This window comes from Narcine bancroftii, chromosome 7 (genome assembly GCF_036971445.1).
Source record: "Narcine bancroftii isolate sNarBan1 chromosome 7, sNarBan1.hap1, whole genome shotgun sequence".
NCBI lineage: Eukaryota > Metazoa > Chordata > Chondrichthyes > Torpediniformes > Narcinidae > Narcine > Narcine bancroftii.
Window position 1 is genome coordinate 192,558,678 of NC_091475.1, and position 19,062 is coordinate 192,577,739.

The window sequence follows — 19,062 nt, forward strand, 5'->3', positions numbered from 1 at the left end:
CTCCACACTATTATAGCGCTAGTGACCCAGATTTGAATCCAACACTGTCTGTTAGGAGCTTGCACGTTCTCCGCATGACCTGCGTGGGTCTCTTCCCTCCCTCCAAAAATGTACAGGGATTGTAGGATAATTGGTAGGGCATGGGCTCGTGAGCTGGAAGGACCTGTTACTGTGCTGCAAGTATGTCTAAATTTGAAGGGCAGACAGACCTTCTCCTGAACATCATCCACTCTTAACGCTTCAGAGAAAAGAAGCCCATCCAAATGATTGTGCAGAATTCGCAAACGCAAGTGAGATCATTGCCCCCCATACTAAAACTCAGAATTACTGAGCCGTGGCCTTCTACTTTATTGTTATCTTTAAACAATAGAATCACAGAGCTCTTAAATAAAATTGAAGAAATCAAAGGGAATCACCCTTTTCTCTAGGTTGGGACCATGCATGACATCAATGACAGGTTAACTGGTGCTACACACCTTTTGAGGAGCCCTTGGCTGCCTAATAAATAAAAATGGTGGCATTGTATAATACAAATTTAACCCCAAAGCAAAGACGTACCACAAATCGTCTGCCCCAGCAGTAACTCATGGTCTTGAGGTGCTTGGAGGTAAGACTTTTGAAGGACAAGAATTCATGCAGGGCACAAATAGATGGTATGGAATCAGAGTTGGCAAAGTGAAAATAATCTTATTCCTCCCAATAGTTACTTCATGGTTTTTTTACTTAAAATGGGCAGAAATTTCAATTTGCTCCATTCCCATCAATGTTAAGCAAACCTCACTCAAATAGCTGCACAGTCCCACCTTCCTCCAATCACAAAGCTTCTCTTTCTCCTGAATAAACAGAGCTCAGACTCACAATGTGGTGCTACCACTATGTGTACAGATGTATGTATGTGCTGTATGGGCTGGCCCACCCTCTGAACCTGTGACTCTTACCTCCCAGATATCCCCTAAAGGCTGTTATGCCCAAACCCCTCCCTCAGTACTTGCCTGGCAACTGGGCCAGCAACATACAAGCTGTGCTGACACTTTAAGAGGATTAAAGCCTATTAATCACGATTCTCTGTCTGTTGTGGATGATTGGTAGTACAATTTATTCCACTCACATAAATATCTAGTTGGCTGCTAGTGTGATCCCGGGGAGAAAGAGAGAGCACACGGTTGGGATCTTGGCTTTATACCATGGGTCCTCTAGGCCCATCTGGTGGTCAGATGTCATTAGGCCAGGTGCCATATCTCTAGGCCACCTGTTGGTCAAGTGATGTACCACAGCGTGTCATCACAATGGCCACAAATGCAGCACCGCATGAAAGACTCTTTCCCTTCCCCAGGAAGTCAGCATCCGGAACTACACTATAGTCCTGGCTGATGAACCCTAAGCTGCTCCGAAAGCACATCAGGCACCACAAAACTGACCCTCTGATCGAGAAGGTCCACTTCCTCCATGCCAACCCAAAATATGCCCATGTAGAGTATCAGTATGGCCAACAGGACACCGTCTCCATCTGGAGCCTGGCGCCTGCAGGAGACCCATCAAACGGCCAGCTGATCCCCTCCCCTGGTAACTTCAACCAAATGGCCCCACTATCCGCACCCAATTTCACACCCCGAACAACACCACAGTACCAAGACCCCATCAGCCACTGCCTGTTGTACAAGACATCGCCCAGGAAATAACAGCTGTGCCACAGCAGACCCTGCGACAGTTGCAGCGACAGGCTGAACCTGCAAGGGACTTTGAAACTGCAATGAACACTAAAACCTCACCAACCTGCTGGACTTTGTTTAAAAAGGAGGTGTATAGATGTGTGTATGTGCTGGCCCGCCCCTGAACCTCCCTCCCAGATATCCCCATAAAGCCCTCCCTCAGTACCTGCCTTGGAACCAAGGCAGCAACATGCAAGCTGTGCTGACACTTTAAGGTGATTAAAGCCTATTAATCACAATTCTGTCTGATTGTGGTTGATTGGTAGTACAATACTAATGTTTAAAAAATTTGTTTACAAATTAAATGGAGTTAATATACTTCAGTGTTGTTCTCAGTACTTCCTGATGGTGAGAGTAATTAACTGTGTTATTAAGTATCCCAGTTCTACTATTAACAATGACATCAAGAGACAATGTGGTCCGAAAGAAGAACAGAGATGTTTCATTCCAAGCAATTTGGTTGGAATCCAGCCAGATCAGATGATGCAAATGGCTCTGTGTAGTGGCTATAAATGTCCCTTGTGAAGTAAGTTAGTGGAGTCTTGAGCTGTGTGGAGCATATGTTTAGGAACACATGGAGATCATTCAATGAGATTGTGGCTGATTTGATTGTAACGACCAACACCAGATCCTGAGTCATTTTCTTTTAGACATGCAGCATGGTAACAGGCCCTTTTGGCCCACCCAATCTCCCAGTACGTTTTGAATGGTGGGAGGAAACTGGAGTCCCCGGGGAAAACCCATGCAGACTTTGGGAGAATGTACAAATTCCTCACAGAGAGCATGAGATTCAAACCCTGGTGCTGATCACTGGCTCTGTAACAGTGTTGCACTAACCACTACCTTAACCGTGCCACTCGTCATCGTTCACTCTCTTTACCTAGAAAGCATTTATATATCTGATACATCTGTGATTCCACTGCTCTTTCAGGAAGAGTTCCAAAGACACAAGGCACAGAAAACAAGTGATGACTTATTTTTTAAATACAGTGACCTTTATTCTCAGATGTGTCCAAGAGAGAAAACATGAGGGCAGCACTGGTATAGCCAGTGATCAGGCCCAGTCCAGGATTTGAGTCCCATGCTGCCTATAAGGAGTTTGTACGTTCTCTCCATGTCTGCATGGGTTTTCTCTGAGGGTTCTGGTTTCCTCCTGTAGAGCTCGTCGAAAGAACCAAAGACTTGTTGATCCAAACCAAGGCTTTTATTAGCAAAAGACCGGAGCTCTTCACAGGTGGCCGACCAGTCCGGAATGATCCGACCTGGCTAGGGACACAACCCTTTAAGGCCCAAACAATAGGTGTGGCTTAGCTCTCAGCCAATCGCTGTAAGCACAGTCTAGATACAGTAACTATATACACTATGTACATTGGTGATAGATCTGTACTATCACATTCACCCCTTCTTGGAGAATTGACCCGGGGAAAAAAAAAAAACAAAAACGAGGGAGAGAATGAAAAGGGGTAGGTCAAGGACTGTAGCGGTCAGGGGGTCTGACCATCCGGCGTGACCGCCGTGGTGCCGGGATTGGGGTCGCTGGAGTGGTGTCACCAGCGGGCTCATCGGGTGCGACTGCTCCGTCGCTCAATTCCCCAGTCGTTTTGTCGGCAGGGTGGCCCGAGTCATTGGGGTGCTGTTGGTCCTTCTGTTGCGGCACGGGGCCTGGAGCATAAGGAGTTGGGGGGTTTGCTGGGTCTACCGCGTCCTGAGCTAGGTCCCGCACCGAAACAGTGTCCTCCCGCCCGTCTGGGAACTCCACGTATGCGTAATGTGGGTTCGCGTGGAGTAGAGTCACTCGGTCGACCAAGGGGTCATTCTTTGAGTGCCGGACGTGGCGTCGCAAAAGGACGGGGCCAGGGACGGTGAGCCATGCCGGTACAGTGGTTCCCGATTCGGATTTCCTCGGGAAAAGGAACATCCTTTCGTGGGGGGTGGCATTTGTTGCAGTACATAGGAGGGAGCGGATGGAGTGTAAGGCACTAGTGAGAACCTCCTGCCAGTGAGAGGTGGGGAGACCTTTAGACCGGAGAGCCAGTGTAACCGCTCTCCATGTGGTGGCATTCTCCCTCTCGACCTGGCCATTACCGCGTGGGTTATAGCTCGTGGTCCTGCTTGAAGCAATGCCACACTCCAGAAGGTACTGTTGCAGCTCTGAACTCATGAATGAGGACCCCCTATCACTGTGGATGGAATTGGGGTACCCGAAGATGGTGAAAATACTGTGAAGGGCCTGTATCACTGAGGTGGCAGTGGTGTCTGGGCAGGCCACAGCGAATGGGAAGCGGGAGTATTCGTCGATGGCCGTAAGGATGTAGGTATTACGGTTGGTCGACGGTAGGGGTCCCTTAAAGTCTACGCTAAGACGCTCGAAGGGGCGGGTGGCTTTGATGACGTGGGAGTTATCCGGACGGAAGAAGTGGGGCTTGCATTCGGCGCACACCGAACAGGCTCGGGTCATGGAGCGGATCTCCTCAATTGTGTAGGGTAAGTTGCGCGCCTTGACAAAGTGAGCAAACCTAGTGACCCCTGGATGACAGAGCGCCTCATGGAGTTTCCGTAGTCTGTCCATCTGTATGCTGGCGCACGTCCCCCTGGAGAGCGCGTCAGGCGGGTCGTTGAGCTTACCAGGCCGGTACAGGATGTCATAGTTAAAGGTGGAGAGTTCGATTCTCCATCTGGCGATTTTGTCGTTTTTTATCTTACCACGCTGGGTGTTGCTGAACATGAAGGAGACCGCGCGTTGATCAGTCAACAGTGTAAAGCGCCTCCCAGCGAGGTAATGTCTCCAACGACGTACCGCTTCAACTATGGCCTGGGCCTCCTTCTCGATCGAGGAGTGTCTACTCTCCGGACCCTGGAGGGTTCTGGAGAAGAAGGCTACAGGCCGACCGGCCTGGTTCAAGGTGGCTGCCAGGGCGAAGTCGGATGCATCGCTCTCGACTTGAAACGGGACAGACTCATCGATCGCGTGCAGCGTCGCAGCAGCGATGTCAGATTTGATTCGATTGAAAGCCGCTGTGGCTTCGGTCGAGAGGGGAAAAGAGGTGGTCTTGATAAGAGGACGTGCCTTGTCGGCGTAGTTTGGAACCCATTGTGCGTAATAAGAGAAAAGGCCCAGGCAGCGTTTGAGAGCTTTCTGGGTATGTGGGGGGGGTAAGTCCATTAAGGGACGCATGCGGTCAGGATCTGGCATGACTATCCCGTTTTCCACCACACAACCTAGAATAGCGAGTCGTGTGGTCCGGAAAACACACTTGTCCAAATTGTAAGTCAGGTTTAGCTGACGGGCAGTTTGAAGAAATTTGTCTAGGTTGGCGTCATGGTCCTGCATGTCGTGGCCGCAGATGGTGATATTGTCCAGATACGGGAAGGTAGCGGTTAGCCCGTTCTGGTCCACCATCCTGTCCATTTCCCGCTGGAAGACCGCGACACCATTTGTGACCCCGAATGGTACCCTGAGAAATTGATATAGCCGCCCATTCGCTTCAAAGGCCGTGAATGGTCGGTCCTCGCAGCGGATCGGGAGCTGGTGGTAGGCCGAACGTAGGTCAATAGTGGAGAAAATGCGGTACTGGGCGATCTGGTTCACCACATCCGTGATGCGTGGCAGGGGGTACGCATCCAGGAGTGTGAAGCGGTTAATGGTCTGGCTGTAGTCGACCACCATCCGTAGTTTTTCCCCATTCTTGACAACCACCACCTGGGCTCTCCAGGGGCTTGAACTGGGTTCGATGATGCCCTCATCCAGCAATCTACGCACCTCACTCCTAATGAATTGCCTGTTTTCGTAACTATATTGCCGACTTTTGGTGGCCACAGGCTTCCAGCCAGGGGTGAGGTTTGCGAAGAGTGCTGGCGGGGCAATCCGGAGTGTGGAAAGGCCGCAGGATTGGCCCCGGGGCACGGGGGCGGGTTGCTCGGGTGCTTCGGGAGTGGGGCGATGGCGATGGCAGACCGAGAGGGGGGCGTGGGGTCCCCCAAAGTGTAGGGACACCGTTTGGAACTGACACTGGAAGTCTAATCCCAGCAACACTGGGGCGCACAATTGGGGAAGGACGAATAATTTAAAGTGGGTGACCGTCACGCCCTGTACTTCCAGCGTGGCGATGCAATACCCCTTTATCCCAGTCGAGTGCGACCTCGTCGCTAATGAGATCCTCTGGGTAGTGGGGATAATGTCAAGTCCCCAATGGAGGGCCAGATCTGGCTGGATAAAACTGTCAGTTGACCCAGAGTCAAATAAGCAATTGGTGTAGTGTCCATGCACTTTAATCAGTTCCATTGCTCTGGTGAGGGGATGAGAGCATTGCTGGTTTAATGTTATTGAAGCAGTTGACAGGCGAGTTTTGCGCGATGACGTCACGCAACGGGATGACGTCACGCAACGGGATGACGTAGTCAACGCTCGAGGAGCAGGTTGGAGAACCTCCCGGAAGTGCTGTTGTGGCGGGTAAATGGTAAGTAGTGGGGTTTGTAGTTGCTCGTGATCGGTGGTCGGGCCCTGGCGGTCGTCAGCGATGGACGCTAGGGTGAGCACCTGGTTGGCCGCGGGGGTGGCTGCGGCGGCGGTAGCGTCGGCCCCGGGGGTGTCTGTGGCGGCAGCAGCAGCGGCGGTAGCGTCGGCCCCGGGGGTGTCCGTGGCGGCGGCAGCAGCGGCTGTAGCGTCGGCCCCGGAGGTGTCCGTGGCGGCGGCAGCAGCGGCGGTAGCGTCGGCCCCGGGGGTGTCTGTGGCGGCGGCGGCAGCAGCGGTAGCGTCGGCCCCGGGGGTGTCCGTGGCGGCGGCAGCAGCGGCGGTAGCGTCGGCCCCGGGGGTGACTGTGGCGGCGGCAGCAGCGGCGGGCGAGAGGCAGGCCATCACCATGGTTGCGACGGTGGGTTGCCCCTTCCGGGTTCGGCGTCTCCGTGACGTCAGGCGTTGCCGTGCAGGGGAGCCCTCGCTCTCATTGGACGAGAGCTCTGGGGAAGAAGAGTTTGAATGGGATAGTGGCGGTTGGGCTTCACACGAGGCACTGTGTTTGCTGGCGGCCATTTTAGACCTACAGACTGCAGCAAAGTGGCCGTTTTTAAGGCACTTCTGGCACCTGGCTTTTCTTGCTGGGCACTGGGATCTGCTGTGCTTGTTCCTCCCGCAGAAATAACATTTCGGGTTCGCACGGGGCAGGGTAGCAGCAGCCGACAGGCCGTCAGGGGTAGGGTAGAAGGGCACTTTACTCACATCAGAACGAGGGGTCCAGTCCCTAGAGAGCTCGGTGGACTTTAAGGCTGCATCCTCCATTGTGATTGCAATCCGGGCCACGTCCTCTAGTTTTTCTACCCCTTGTTCGAGCAAACGCAGCCTCACTTCGTTCGATCGGAGCCCGGCCACATAGGCATCCCGGACGAGGTCGCTAGTGATCTCGGCAGCAGTTTTGTCCACACAGTTACAGTCCTTGCCCAATGCCTTTAGTACTTGTAAATATGCCCTGCTGGACTCACCGGGCTGTTGTTTCCTCGACGCAAGCATGAGCCGGGCATGAACTCTGTTCACCGGTTGATCATACAGTCCTTTCAGTACCTTTATGGCTGCGGTGTAAGTGGTCTCATCCTGGATGTTCTCGTAGACTCTCAAGGACACCATAGACAGCAATGCTGTTAGACGCTGGTTATCCTCCTCTACCTGAATGAATCTCAGGAAGTTTTCAAAGTTCAGCAGCCAGAACTTAAAGGCTTTGAAGGCTGTAGCTGACTGTGGGTCGATATCAAGTTTTTCTGGCCGAGTTAAACGCTCCATCCCTTTCAAAAAAAATTCCTTTTGCTAATAAAATTGTAGAGCTCGTCGAAAGAACCAAAGACTTGTTGATCCAAACCAAGGCTTTTATTAGCAAAAGACCGGAGCTCTTCACAGGTGGCCGACCAGTCCGGAATGATCCGACCTGGCTAGGGACACAACCCTTTAAGGCCCAAACAATAGGTGTGGCTTAGCTCTCAGCCAATCGCTGTAAGCACAGTCTAGATACAGTAACTATATACACTATGTACATTGGTGATAGATCTGTACTATCACACCTCCTACTGTTCAAAATATACCAAGAGTGTAGGTTAATGGGGAGTAAATTGGGCAGCGCAAATTCATGGGTTGAAATTGCCTGTACTGAATGTTTAAATTCAATTTAAATTTAAAATTTAAATTATCTCCTCATCTCCAACTTGTCACAATTTCTTCAGGATCTCATGTTTCAATTCCATCACCTCTCCCTTTTCTGAACAATGGATACAAGTCTACAGTATTTTCCTCACATCATACTCCATTAACCAGATCTGTCCCCTCTCACTTAATCCATCTCCAGCCCTTTGTAGTCTCCTCAGAAATAACACGTATATTTGTGCCACCAGCAATTTTAGCAACTATTCCTTTCGTGCCTTTATCCAAGACATTATTATAAATCAGTCATTATCAACATATTTTTGGCTTTGCCCCCCCCCCCGCCCCATCCCCCAACTTTGGACTCTGCTCAGAGTTTCTGACTTCCACCCACACTGACTCAGCAAACAATCTGTCCACTTTCTCCCCCTTTCCTGCAGCTGTGTGAGTATCCCTGATCATCAATGACACTCTTCCCTGTGAAGCTTTCAAGATTAGTTGTTTCTTCCATACTTCTTTCTAATGACTACATTAAAAAAAAATGTGCTGTAAACCCCCCCCCCCCCAAGGGGGCTGTATAGGCCGCATTGAGAACAGCTGTTATAAATTGTTTAAAGTTTAGCCCCGGAATTTTCTTGCACAAGGATAATTGTAACTACAGTTCAACTCCGATGATCCAAAATGGTCAGGACCGGGCCCATTTCAGATAAATGGCTTTTTTTGGAGCACTGGTCATTTAAAAAAACAGTCCAGTAGCAAGAGCAAATCACTTGTAACAGTGTTTAAACAACAACAAATAACAAGGTAAGGCTTTTTAAGCATTAAAATAATGTTTAATTCTCACCAAAAAAAAATGCTCGCCATCCCGATCACTGGCATCTGGTGCTATGAGCCTGAGGGTCCAGCTCCTGCCCGGGAGCCTGAGGTCCCCACTGCTGCCGCCACCAGGGACCAGAGGTCCGGCACCACCAGGAGCTCAATATCCCCAGTCAGTTCAGCTCTGGAAAAATCTTGGATAACTAAGGATTTTGGAGAATCCAATTTCGGATAATCGGAGTTGTTCTGTGTTTTATTATCCATTTATTGTGGTTTTTTTTTAAATTCAATTAAATTCCCTATTTTAGTTGTTTTTTGTATTTTTAAACTGAATACCAGTAAGAATTTCAGTGCATTGTACAATGCATATAACAAGAAACTCGTTTTCATTATTCCCTGATTGGATTTTGCATATGAAATAAAGACCCAGCCACTCTTTCCTGTTAGTCAGCCAGTTTTCTATCTGTGTTACTGCACTGTTTCCTTCAGTTTTCTGCAATAACGGTTCACATTTTGGAAATCTAGGTTTCTATTTATCCAACCTTTTACTTCATTGAACATCTCTGGTAAATTGGCTATCTGGATTTCTTTCACAAACCATTTTGATCAGGTCTGAAGACCTTGAATTTTTCAAAGCGCCACGCTAAATGTCTTTAAAAACAGCCTTTAACATTTTTCTAATGACAAATGCTGAGATAATTGGCCTGCAGATTACTACATCGTCTTCCTTTCTTTTTTGATAAAGGATTACCATCATCAAATCTAATCAAATCTTCCATAATGTGGGGAATTTTGAAAATTTAAAATCAACACATCAACCATCTAATGCTTCTTTTAAGACCGGAGGATGAATACTATTATCCACAGATTTATCACCCCAGCAGGACAATAATTTGTTTCAAATTATATAAATAAATAGTCTAAAATGGAAGCACGGTTAGTGTATGGTTAGCAGTGGCCCTAGTTCGAATCTGGCACTGTCCCTCTCCCTGTGTCTGCGTGGGTTTCTTTCGGGTGCTCAGGTTCCCTCCCACATACTAAAGATGAACAGGATTAGTAGGCTAATTGATGACATGGTGGTACTTAGGCAGCATGGGCTGGAGGGCCTGCTACCATGTTGTATGTCAAAATTTTAAAAAAAATTAAAATTACTGCCTGATAATTATAATTTTCTATTCCTTCCAATTCCTAATTTACAGCCATTTCTGCGATGTCCTGGAATCCTCTATTACCTTGCAGGCACTGAGTGAAAGGCCTGTAATTGGCTGATTACAAAACTCCTGATGCAAAATTTACACTAAATAAACAATTTACACTAAATAATAATTCTCCTCGTTTCTTGTTCAAGACCCTGACCCATGAACAGGAAGCTGTTCCCACAGTTCCATTCCAAGTTGGGGGATACAATTTAATCGGTTGTTTACGGAGTGGGGTGGAGCAAAGATTTTAGTCATCGTCTTTAAATGAAAACCCACCCTCAGAAGTCTGATTATTCTCGGAGAATTGAATAATACTTTGTTGGAAGTCTACAGGCTTTTAAGGAAAATCAAGAATCTTCAATATTGGCTCAACAGTTTCATTTTCCCATTATTTTATTGAAGCTCAATAAAGTTTAACATAATTTCAAAAAAGAAAGCTAAAATAAACTTTACCCAGGGAGCAGCAATCTTCTTTATCCTCTTTCCCTCAGTGTCACTGATAAAGTTGTGGTAGAGTGCAACATACGGCTTCTGGCTTACAATCTCTCTTTTCGCAGGCTGGAGAATCAAGTGCGGACTGAGGTTTGACTCATAGGAGCAATAAAGTTTTGAATCTTGATAGTGGCTTGGCTGTAATATAGTTAATCAATTATGAAGTGTGCAGGAAAACAAGTTTAATAGAGCAATTAGAACATAGAACAGTTCAACACAGTGCAACTCCGTCACCCCACGATGTTCTGCCAACCTACGTAGACCTTTCCTGCCTCACAAGCATAACCTATTTTTATTTAAAATTATTTTACGGAATAATAGCCTCAAGAATTACAAATGCTATAATCTTGCATGGCCTATATCAGAAGCGACCAAACCTGCTTGATGCAAGAGCCATATATGATAAACTTCAGATGTTTGAGAGCTGCAACAATCATGCGATCGCAAGCCATGCCTGCTAACACTACCATTGCGAGCGCTGGCTTGTATGATTCCTGTCTCAGCTGACACATTTCCATGAACTGCACATTGTGTGTCAAAGAGCCACATGTGGTTTGTGAGCTGTGGTTTGGCCATGCCTGGCCTATATACACAAATGGATTCAATGTCATGATTAATTATTGCACAAAACTATAATTCATGGGCAAGATAGTTCATAAGCAATTGAGCCAGCAAAGAAGATCTGGAGGACTCAGCAGGTCAGGAAGTATCCATGGACAGAAATGGAGAGTCAACGTTTGTTGAACTTAACTCAATGCAAGTAGCTGAATCTGTGCAATAATAACATGCTATGGGATGGGATGCATCACCACCAATATTTTTAACAGATCATTTGAAGTTTATTTCATAATTCTCCATATTTCTTGTTCAAAACCCTATCCCATGAACAGGAAGTTGTTCCCACAGTTCCATTCCGAGTTGGGCGATATGATTTAATCAGTGGTTTATGAAGTAAAGATTTCAGTAATTGTCTTTAAATGAAACAATATAAACATACCCACCTGCAACTTTTAGGTATAAAAGAATTTTTTAAAATTCTAATATATTGGGGAGGCATGGATAGTGTAGATGTTAGCACAACACTATTACAGAGCCAGTGACCCAAGTTTGAATCCAGCACTATCTATAAGGAGTTTGTACATTCTCCTCGTGTCTCCGTGGGCTTCTTCCAGGTGCTCTGGTTTCCACCCACCCTTCAAAACGTACAGGGATTATAGGTTACTTGGGATATTTGGGTGGCACAGGTTGTATGCCTAAATTTAAAATTTAAAAAATGTATACATAGATAGGTTTGATCTTGCATACCATATCAAATTGGAATTTCAGCACAGATTATACAATTAGACAAGAAATGTAGCTGGGTGCAGAAGCAGGTACGAGAATTAAAAATTTTTTAAACACTTGCAAAGCACTGCTGACTCAAAGCACTAAAAAAAAATTTAAATTGTATATCGGAGCCCAGAGGCTTCATGGTTACCTGAGAGCCCAGTTTCTGACAGAGTGATTCATAGGTATCTCTTGTCAGCAAGTGGGTCACATTTGGCCTTTGAACCACAACCTTCTTTGTTTGAGCATCTGCAGAAGCTCCCAAGACGTTTTGATACTTTAGTATATTTATGGCAATTCTTCTATTGTTTGCATCTGTTGATGAAGAGCAAAGTAGAATTTAAGTCATTTCAATAATGGAAATGTAAAAAAGATGGTCAAGTTCTAACTTATAAACAGAATTAGTTCAATACAAGGCAGAAAATTTAATGCAAGGCAAACATGCATTGAGTATTGGTGCTAATAATTTACAGACTAAGATTGCATTTATTGACTGAATATCATGTTATTAAGTGTTTTATTTATAAACTATGAAAAATACCCAGGCATATAGGGTAGCATAGTTAATGTAGTGGTTAGTGCAATAAATATTATTACAGCGCCAGCTACACATGTTCAAATCCAACACTGTCCATAAGGAATTTGTATGTTCTCCTCGTGACCTGCATAGGTTTCCTCCAGGTGCTCCGGTTCCCTCTCACGTTCCAAAAATGGATGAGGCTTGTAGGTTAATTGTTGATTTTGGGCAGCATGGGTTTGTGGGCCAGAAGGGCCTGTTACTGTTTCTTGAAGTAGAATTCTGCCCTTTACAAAAGGCAAAATTTTCTGTTGGGACCCTTATAGCTTTGGATAATTGTTTGAAATTTAAACATATTTGGGGAAAATTGCATTTAGTGAAAGGAACTTGTTGGCAATGCCAAAGTCTTCAAAACTAACTGGGGACACAGATTCTCTATATTTTCAATATCTAAAACAAATCTAATGTATCCCATACCAAGGAACAGTGTGTAAGATAGTATAATAGTAGCTGAGATCATATGAGCACAAGGTAGAAAAAGAGAGATTGAGATTCAAAAGAAAATTAGAGCCTGCAAGTGAGACAAGACTCGTGTCAGATTAAAAAAGGGATGGGACTGTGGGAAGAATAAAATAGTATTTGTTATGTCTCTGGAGATACTTGCGAGGCTTCTTAAATAACTTAGAGATGCAAGATTCAAATAACAGAAGAGATTCTACTTACTGATGTCTTCCACCATCTCAGGAAACTGGTCACACAGACTATACATATACATACGCCCCACAGTGATGCACTACAGTTACTACAGTGAGAAGGGTGTATTCTTATGCAGTTACAAAATAGTTCCCATTATCCCGACTATATAACAGTATTAATCTCGGGTTAATGTAAAGTAATGGTCAACCTGGACCCGATGGGGCAGAGTCACTGTACGACTCTATGACTTACAATGAGAAGCCACTGAGACATTCACTTTGCCCTTCTAAATATGGAGCCATATTTGGTACAGTACAATTTGACCTTGCAGAAATCTGTTTTTATTTGATGTTTGGGTTAGCGAAGCAACTAGGGCAACGCTGTTACAGCGTCAGCGATCAGGACAAGGGTTTGAATCCCGTGTAAGGAGTTTGTTCGTTCTCCCCATGTCTGCGTGGGGTTTCCCTGGGGGCTCTGGTCTCCTCCCACTCTCCAAAATGTACAGGGAATTGTAGGTTAATTGGATGTAATTGGGTGGCATGAGCTCATGGGCCAAGAGGACCTGCTACATTTATGAAACAGTGGGAAAATAAGCTTCTTTGGCGTTAGAGGTGGGACTGGAAGAAGTATAAAAAATTTTGTTTTGAGACTGTGTGATCAAAAACAGCTCCTGTCCAAGAAGATGAAAGGTGAAGCTGTCAAAACATGTTGAATTTGATTAGAGTTGATGACTGCCAGGGGAAACGGCAACCTTGGCTCATTAGAGAAAAAATGAATTCAGTAGCACGTACCAAGTTGTAACAGCTCTTTGGAAAGAATCATTGCATGACCGACATTTCCTATCTGAAAACAAATCATCAACATTGAGCAGCATTGTTACTGTTTTACTCTTCATCCATATAATCCAAAACAACAATAATGAACATGGTGTAAAACATGAAAATCTGCAGACACTGTGATTGAAGTAGAAACACAAGGCTGGAGAAACCCAGCAGGTCAAAGAGTGCACTTCATATAGCAAAGGTATAAAATACATAACCAACATTTCAGGATTGAACCCTTTATCAAGGTATAAACAAAATGTCGGCAGACACCCGGAACATGGATATAAGTTGTTCTGAATTGTATTCCTTGTTGAAACTTTTTGTTGTGAAAATGGGTAAAAAATGCAGAACACTCAAAGATGAACATGGATCTAAGTTGTTCTGGAATGTATTCCAGATTGAAACCTTTTTGCTTTGGAAATGAGTGAGAAAATGTAGAATAGTTGTTTTTTTTAAAAAATGGCAAAACAACGAAGCATTTTTGTTGAAGTCCATTTCAGGAATTAAATTGCAAATTTCTATTTACACATTGCTGGAGAAGGCAGAAAAATTAATCTCATAGACACTTTGCCAAGATGATCACTGTGACATGGTTTAGACTGTTACAACTTATTTCTGAGCTCGTATATAGATCCCAGTTTTGTGTCAATGAATGTGTGCATTGCCAGGGGTGGTTTATCGCCGACAGCACTGAAACAGAGGGATAGGGAAAGAGATACTGGAGAGGGGCCTAATGGAAACTAGGGAAGCTGGTGCTCATGACATCCGGTTGGAGGGTGCCAAGATGCAAATTGAGGTGCTGTTCCTCCACTTTGCAGATGGCCCCAATTTGGCAGTGCACGAGGCCATGGAGAGACATGTCGGTGTGGAAACGGGGTGTTGGAATGGTTGGCAATGATGGCCATATTGTTTGTTTTCCTAATTGTACTCATCCAAGTGATAACTTGCAGTGATTCATGTACAAGGTTACACACATCCCGCTGACAACTTTTCACTCTCTCAACCATTTTCAAAATACCCTGCATTTATTTTTTTTCCACCTAAATAGATGGCCTTAAACTTTTCCCATCTGTCATGTCTCCTGTCCAGCTACCCCACATCCACAACACTTGAACCCATTCTTCGTTCTCTTTGAAACTCATTCAGCTTCATATCGTCAGGATATCCTTGTTAAAATAGCCCATAATTCTCTCATCAAAATCATTGTAAATATCTTGAACTCCAGCTCGAAGTCCTGGGCATCAGTCACAGTCCACCAAACAAAACACTTCTTCAATCTATTAACCAATCCTCAATTTGCACTAGTCCAAGACACCCAACCCCATGTGATCTCAGTTGGTCATAGAGTCATAAAGCAAGGAAAAGTCCCTTCAACTCATCTTGCCAATGCTGACCAAGTTGGCATTCTGTGCTTTCCTGTTTGCCTGCATTTCGTCCATATCCTTTTCAGCCCTTCCTTTCAAAAAACAGGTTTGTGCCTTTTGAATGTCCGAATTGTTCCTGTTTCCTCTGGTAGCTCGTTCCAGATATGGACCACCCTCTGAGTGGGGAAATAAGTTACTTAAACAAGTTCTTTTTCTTGCGTGATATCATATCAAATATTTTGCCTTTGCAGCGCCAGCGATCGGGACTGGACCTGGGTTCGAATCCAATGCTGTCTGTAACAAGTTTGTACATTCTCCCCATGTCTGCGTGGGTTTTCTCTGGGTCTCTGGTTTCCTCCCACCCTTCAAAAACATACCAGGGTATAGGTTAATGGGGTGTAATTTGGGAGGCTCGGACTCATAGGGCTGAATTGGTCTGTTACTGTGCTGTATGTCTAAATTTAAAAAAAATATTTAAAATTTAAAAAATTAATTTAAAAAAAGAACATCCTCAAATACATCATATCTACTGCTTCACCCTTATTGTAATTGTGTGTTACAACCTCAAAAACCTCATTCAAGACTTATCTTTCATAAATCCACATTGACTCAACCTAATCCTATCAGTATTTTCTAAGTGTCCCTTTCCTACTTCATGAATCATGCATTCCAGCAGTTCCCGTGCAACTGACATCAGGCCAACTGGTCTGTATCACCCTCCCCGTCTGATGACACAAAACCATCCTTTAAGCATAAAGGATACAAATGTGAGGTATTTTATTTCCCCTTACATCAAATAAACCTTTTGAAAGGATGTTTTATAAGTTTACATGCCATCTTTTTAAAAAAAAAATTATTGTCCATTTGCGTCAAAACATATTCAGTATTTATCCATAACATAAATAATAAAAACTACAGCACAAAAGATAATACAGATTTTATGTATTTTCTCCTCTCCACCCACCCCTCCCTCCCTCCAAGAAAAAGAAAAGCCCGTCTGATAAACCAATATCTTTTAATTAATTAATTGCAGTTCACATAACAATCTTAAACCATAACTAATTAGGGCGGGTTGGATGGGGGCGTGGTGGACGCTACAGGTAAAGCCGTAGCAATAAAATCCATGTAGGGTTTCCAATTCTTATCAAGTTTTTCTGGTTGAATTTGTAAATTAAATGTTATTCTCTCTAATCGTATACAGTTTAATAATTCCGTTCGCCATCTATTCAACCCCACAATATCACCAAATTTCCATGTTACAGCTATAGATTCCTTTGCTATTGCTGCACTTAAAAACTTGATTTTTCCAATGCCACCTGAGGCATTTTATCCCTCCAAATAAATCTTCTTACACGTTTATTTAAATCCTGAAAAAAACATTATTGGTACAAAAATTGGTAAAGATTGAAAAAGATATTGTATTCTAGGAAAGATATTCATCTTCACACAATTAATCCTTCCTATTAAAGAAATTGGCAAATCTTTCCATCTTAATACATCTTCTTTAATTTTCCTTAATGAAAGTATGTAGTTTAATTTAACTAAATTATTTAAATTCTTATCAACATTAATTGCTAAATATTTAATTGCACCAATCTGCCATTTAAATTTTGTCCTTTTCTTAACTTGAACATAGTCTGTCTCGATCATTGGCATCACTTCACTTTTATCAATATTTACTTTGTAACCTGATACTAATCCATACTCCGCCATTCGATCATTTACTTTTTGTAATGAGCTTTCAGGATTTGTAAGATATATTACATCATCTGCAAAGAGGCTAATTTTATGTTTTTTATCATGTATCTTAAAGCCCTCAATCTCATTATCACTTCTAATCACCTCAGCTAAAGATTCTATAGCTAATGCAAATAAGAAAGGAGATCATGGACATCCTTGTCTAGATGATCTTTCCAACAAAAAAGGTTTTGATATTTTCTGATTTGAAATCACCTTAGCCTTTGGAGAACTATAAAATGCTCTTATCCAATTTATAAAATTTGTCTGAATTCCAAAAACCTTCAGTACTTTAAATAAATAATCCCATTCTAATCTATCAAATGTATTTTCTGCATCTCAAGCTAAAGCCACTGATAGTATTTTTCTTTCCTGAGCCATATCTAAACTTAAAAATCTAACAATATTATCTGCTGATCTTTTAGTTTTAATAAAACCTGTTTCATCCATATTAATCAATTTAGGTAAACATTTAGCTCATCTATTAGCTATAAGTTTGTACAAACTTTTAATAATCAGTATTCAATAGTGAAATTGATCTATATGAAAGCTTGCATGTCATCTTTTAGTGGAGAATAGGCTAATCCTGTCTGGAAAGTTCTAAGTTCTTGTACAACTGCTGGTGAAGAAACACTGCTTACCATGTAATGAGAGAAGGCCAGGTGATCCAGAGCTTCCTCAAGACTTCCTTGGTCTTCAGTGTTCCAGATTCCCAAATTTTGTCGGAAAAGACTGACTGCTTCCTCTAGCCATATAATGGAGTGGTAATAGTCCTTATTATCATAGGCGATCTGGGACCAGAAACATAAACTATGGATTTAAAAAGATATGTTGAAATGCCATTTAAATGCCTGGTGAGTTTATGGAAAAATTACACAAGACTGCTTCTATATAAAATCCTGGAAAGTTTTAATATATTCTGCACAATGGAAATATTCTCATAACGTAATGGCAGACTGTTTCTTCTAAAATTACTTCATATGCAGAGCTTCATGCAAGGAAATGGTCTTGTATCCCAATAACCATTAATCAGATCTTTATATTCAACAAATCTAAAGTGAACATTTAATGTGGCACTCCAGAAATGATCAGTTTCATATTCCTGTACATTCGATAATACACAGGAATACAACTTTTAAGGTGGCCTTTAGTTATGTGAAATTCGTTTGGATTTTAACTGGACAAAAACAGTTAGAAATCTAACTTTCAAAAGACTTTTCCGAGTGTAGTGACGATGAAGTAATTAAATTCAATTAACTTGCAGAGAGTGGCAATACTAAGTGCAGGGTTTCCAATTCTTATCAAGTTTTTCTGGTTGAATTTGTAAATTAAATGTTATTCTCTCTAACCGTATACAGTTTAATAATTCCGTTCGCCATCTATTCAACCCCACATACTTCAAATATATATTTCAGTATGAAATTTAGAACCATCAATTTCAGTTGATGTTTATTCAAAGTATTTGGCAAAGAGTCAGAAGCAAATGTTCAATAAAAATTAGGCCAAGTTCCAAATAATAATTTACTTGTACTGCTGCTCAAGACTAATTTATGGCTTTTCCCTCATTAAATGTAAAGGTAGAATAGATATTAGTCTTAGCAAGTGGGGGTGAGGGGATTAATTGCCTTCCACAGAAATGTTTCTTGGAAACACAGAAGTGAGGAGCAAGGGTTGGTCCATCTAGCCTTTTGACACTGTTCTGCCATTTCATCTCGCATCAAGGCCATATTTTTCTCTCTCCTTGTGTCCTTTTATGACTTCCAAATCTAGAAAGTTATCTCACCCCTTCATAATCATATTCAGCACACTTGGCTTCTCCAGCCCTGTAGTAATGAATTCCACATGCTCTGGGCAAAGAAGCATCTCCTCACCCGAAACATCCTTTGTTATAACCTGAAAATGTGATCTCTTATTTCAGGTACCTCAGCTGAGGGAATTATCATCTCCACATCCAGTCTGCCTAGCCCTGTCAGAATTGTATAAGCTCCTGCCACATTCTTCCAGACCTTCCTGAATGCAGACAAGAGTCATAGAGTTGCACAGCAAGGAAGCAGGCCCTTATTGTCCATTTGAGTTCATTCCATTTGCCTCTGCTTTGTCCATTTTTCTCCAACCCTTTTCTATCCATCTACCCATCCAAATAATTGTACCTGCATCTACCACTCCTCTAGCAATTTGTTCCAACAATACACAATTGTTTGCATGAAAAGGTTGCCCCTCAGGTTTCTAGTAAATCTCTCCCTCTCAACTTAAGCCTATGC

At 43.5% G+C, this 19,062-nt stretch overlaps 1 protein-coding gene across 5 annotated transcripts in view; it reads right to left on the reverse strand.

Annotated features, from left to right (window-relative positions):
• p4ha3 (prolyl 4-hydroxylase, alpha polypeptide III) overlaps positions 1-19,062 on the reverse strand; it is a 74,201-nt gene that overhangs the window by 40,370 nt on the left and 14,769 nt on the right. For all 5 annotated transcript variants that reach the window (XM_069891836.1, XM_069891834.1, XM_069891835.1 and 2 more), the window contains exons 4-7: positions 17,443-17,592; positions 13,668-13,719; positions 11,815-11,978; positions 10,299-10,475 (exon numbers count right to left, since the gene is read on the reverse strand). In XM_069891836.1, coding sequence (XP_069747937.1) covers positions 10,299-10,475; positions 11,815-11,978; positions 13,668-13,719; positions 17,443-17,592 — 543 coding nt within the window. The remainder of the gene's footprint in view (positions 1-10,298; positions 10,476-11,814; positions 11,979-13,667; positions 13,720-17,442; positions 17,593-19,062) is intronic.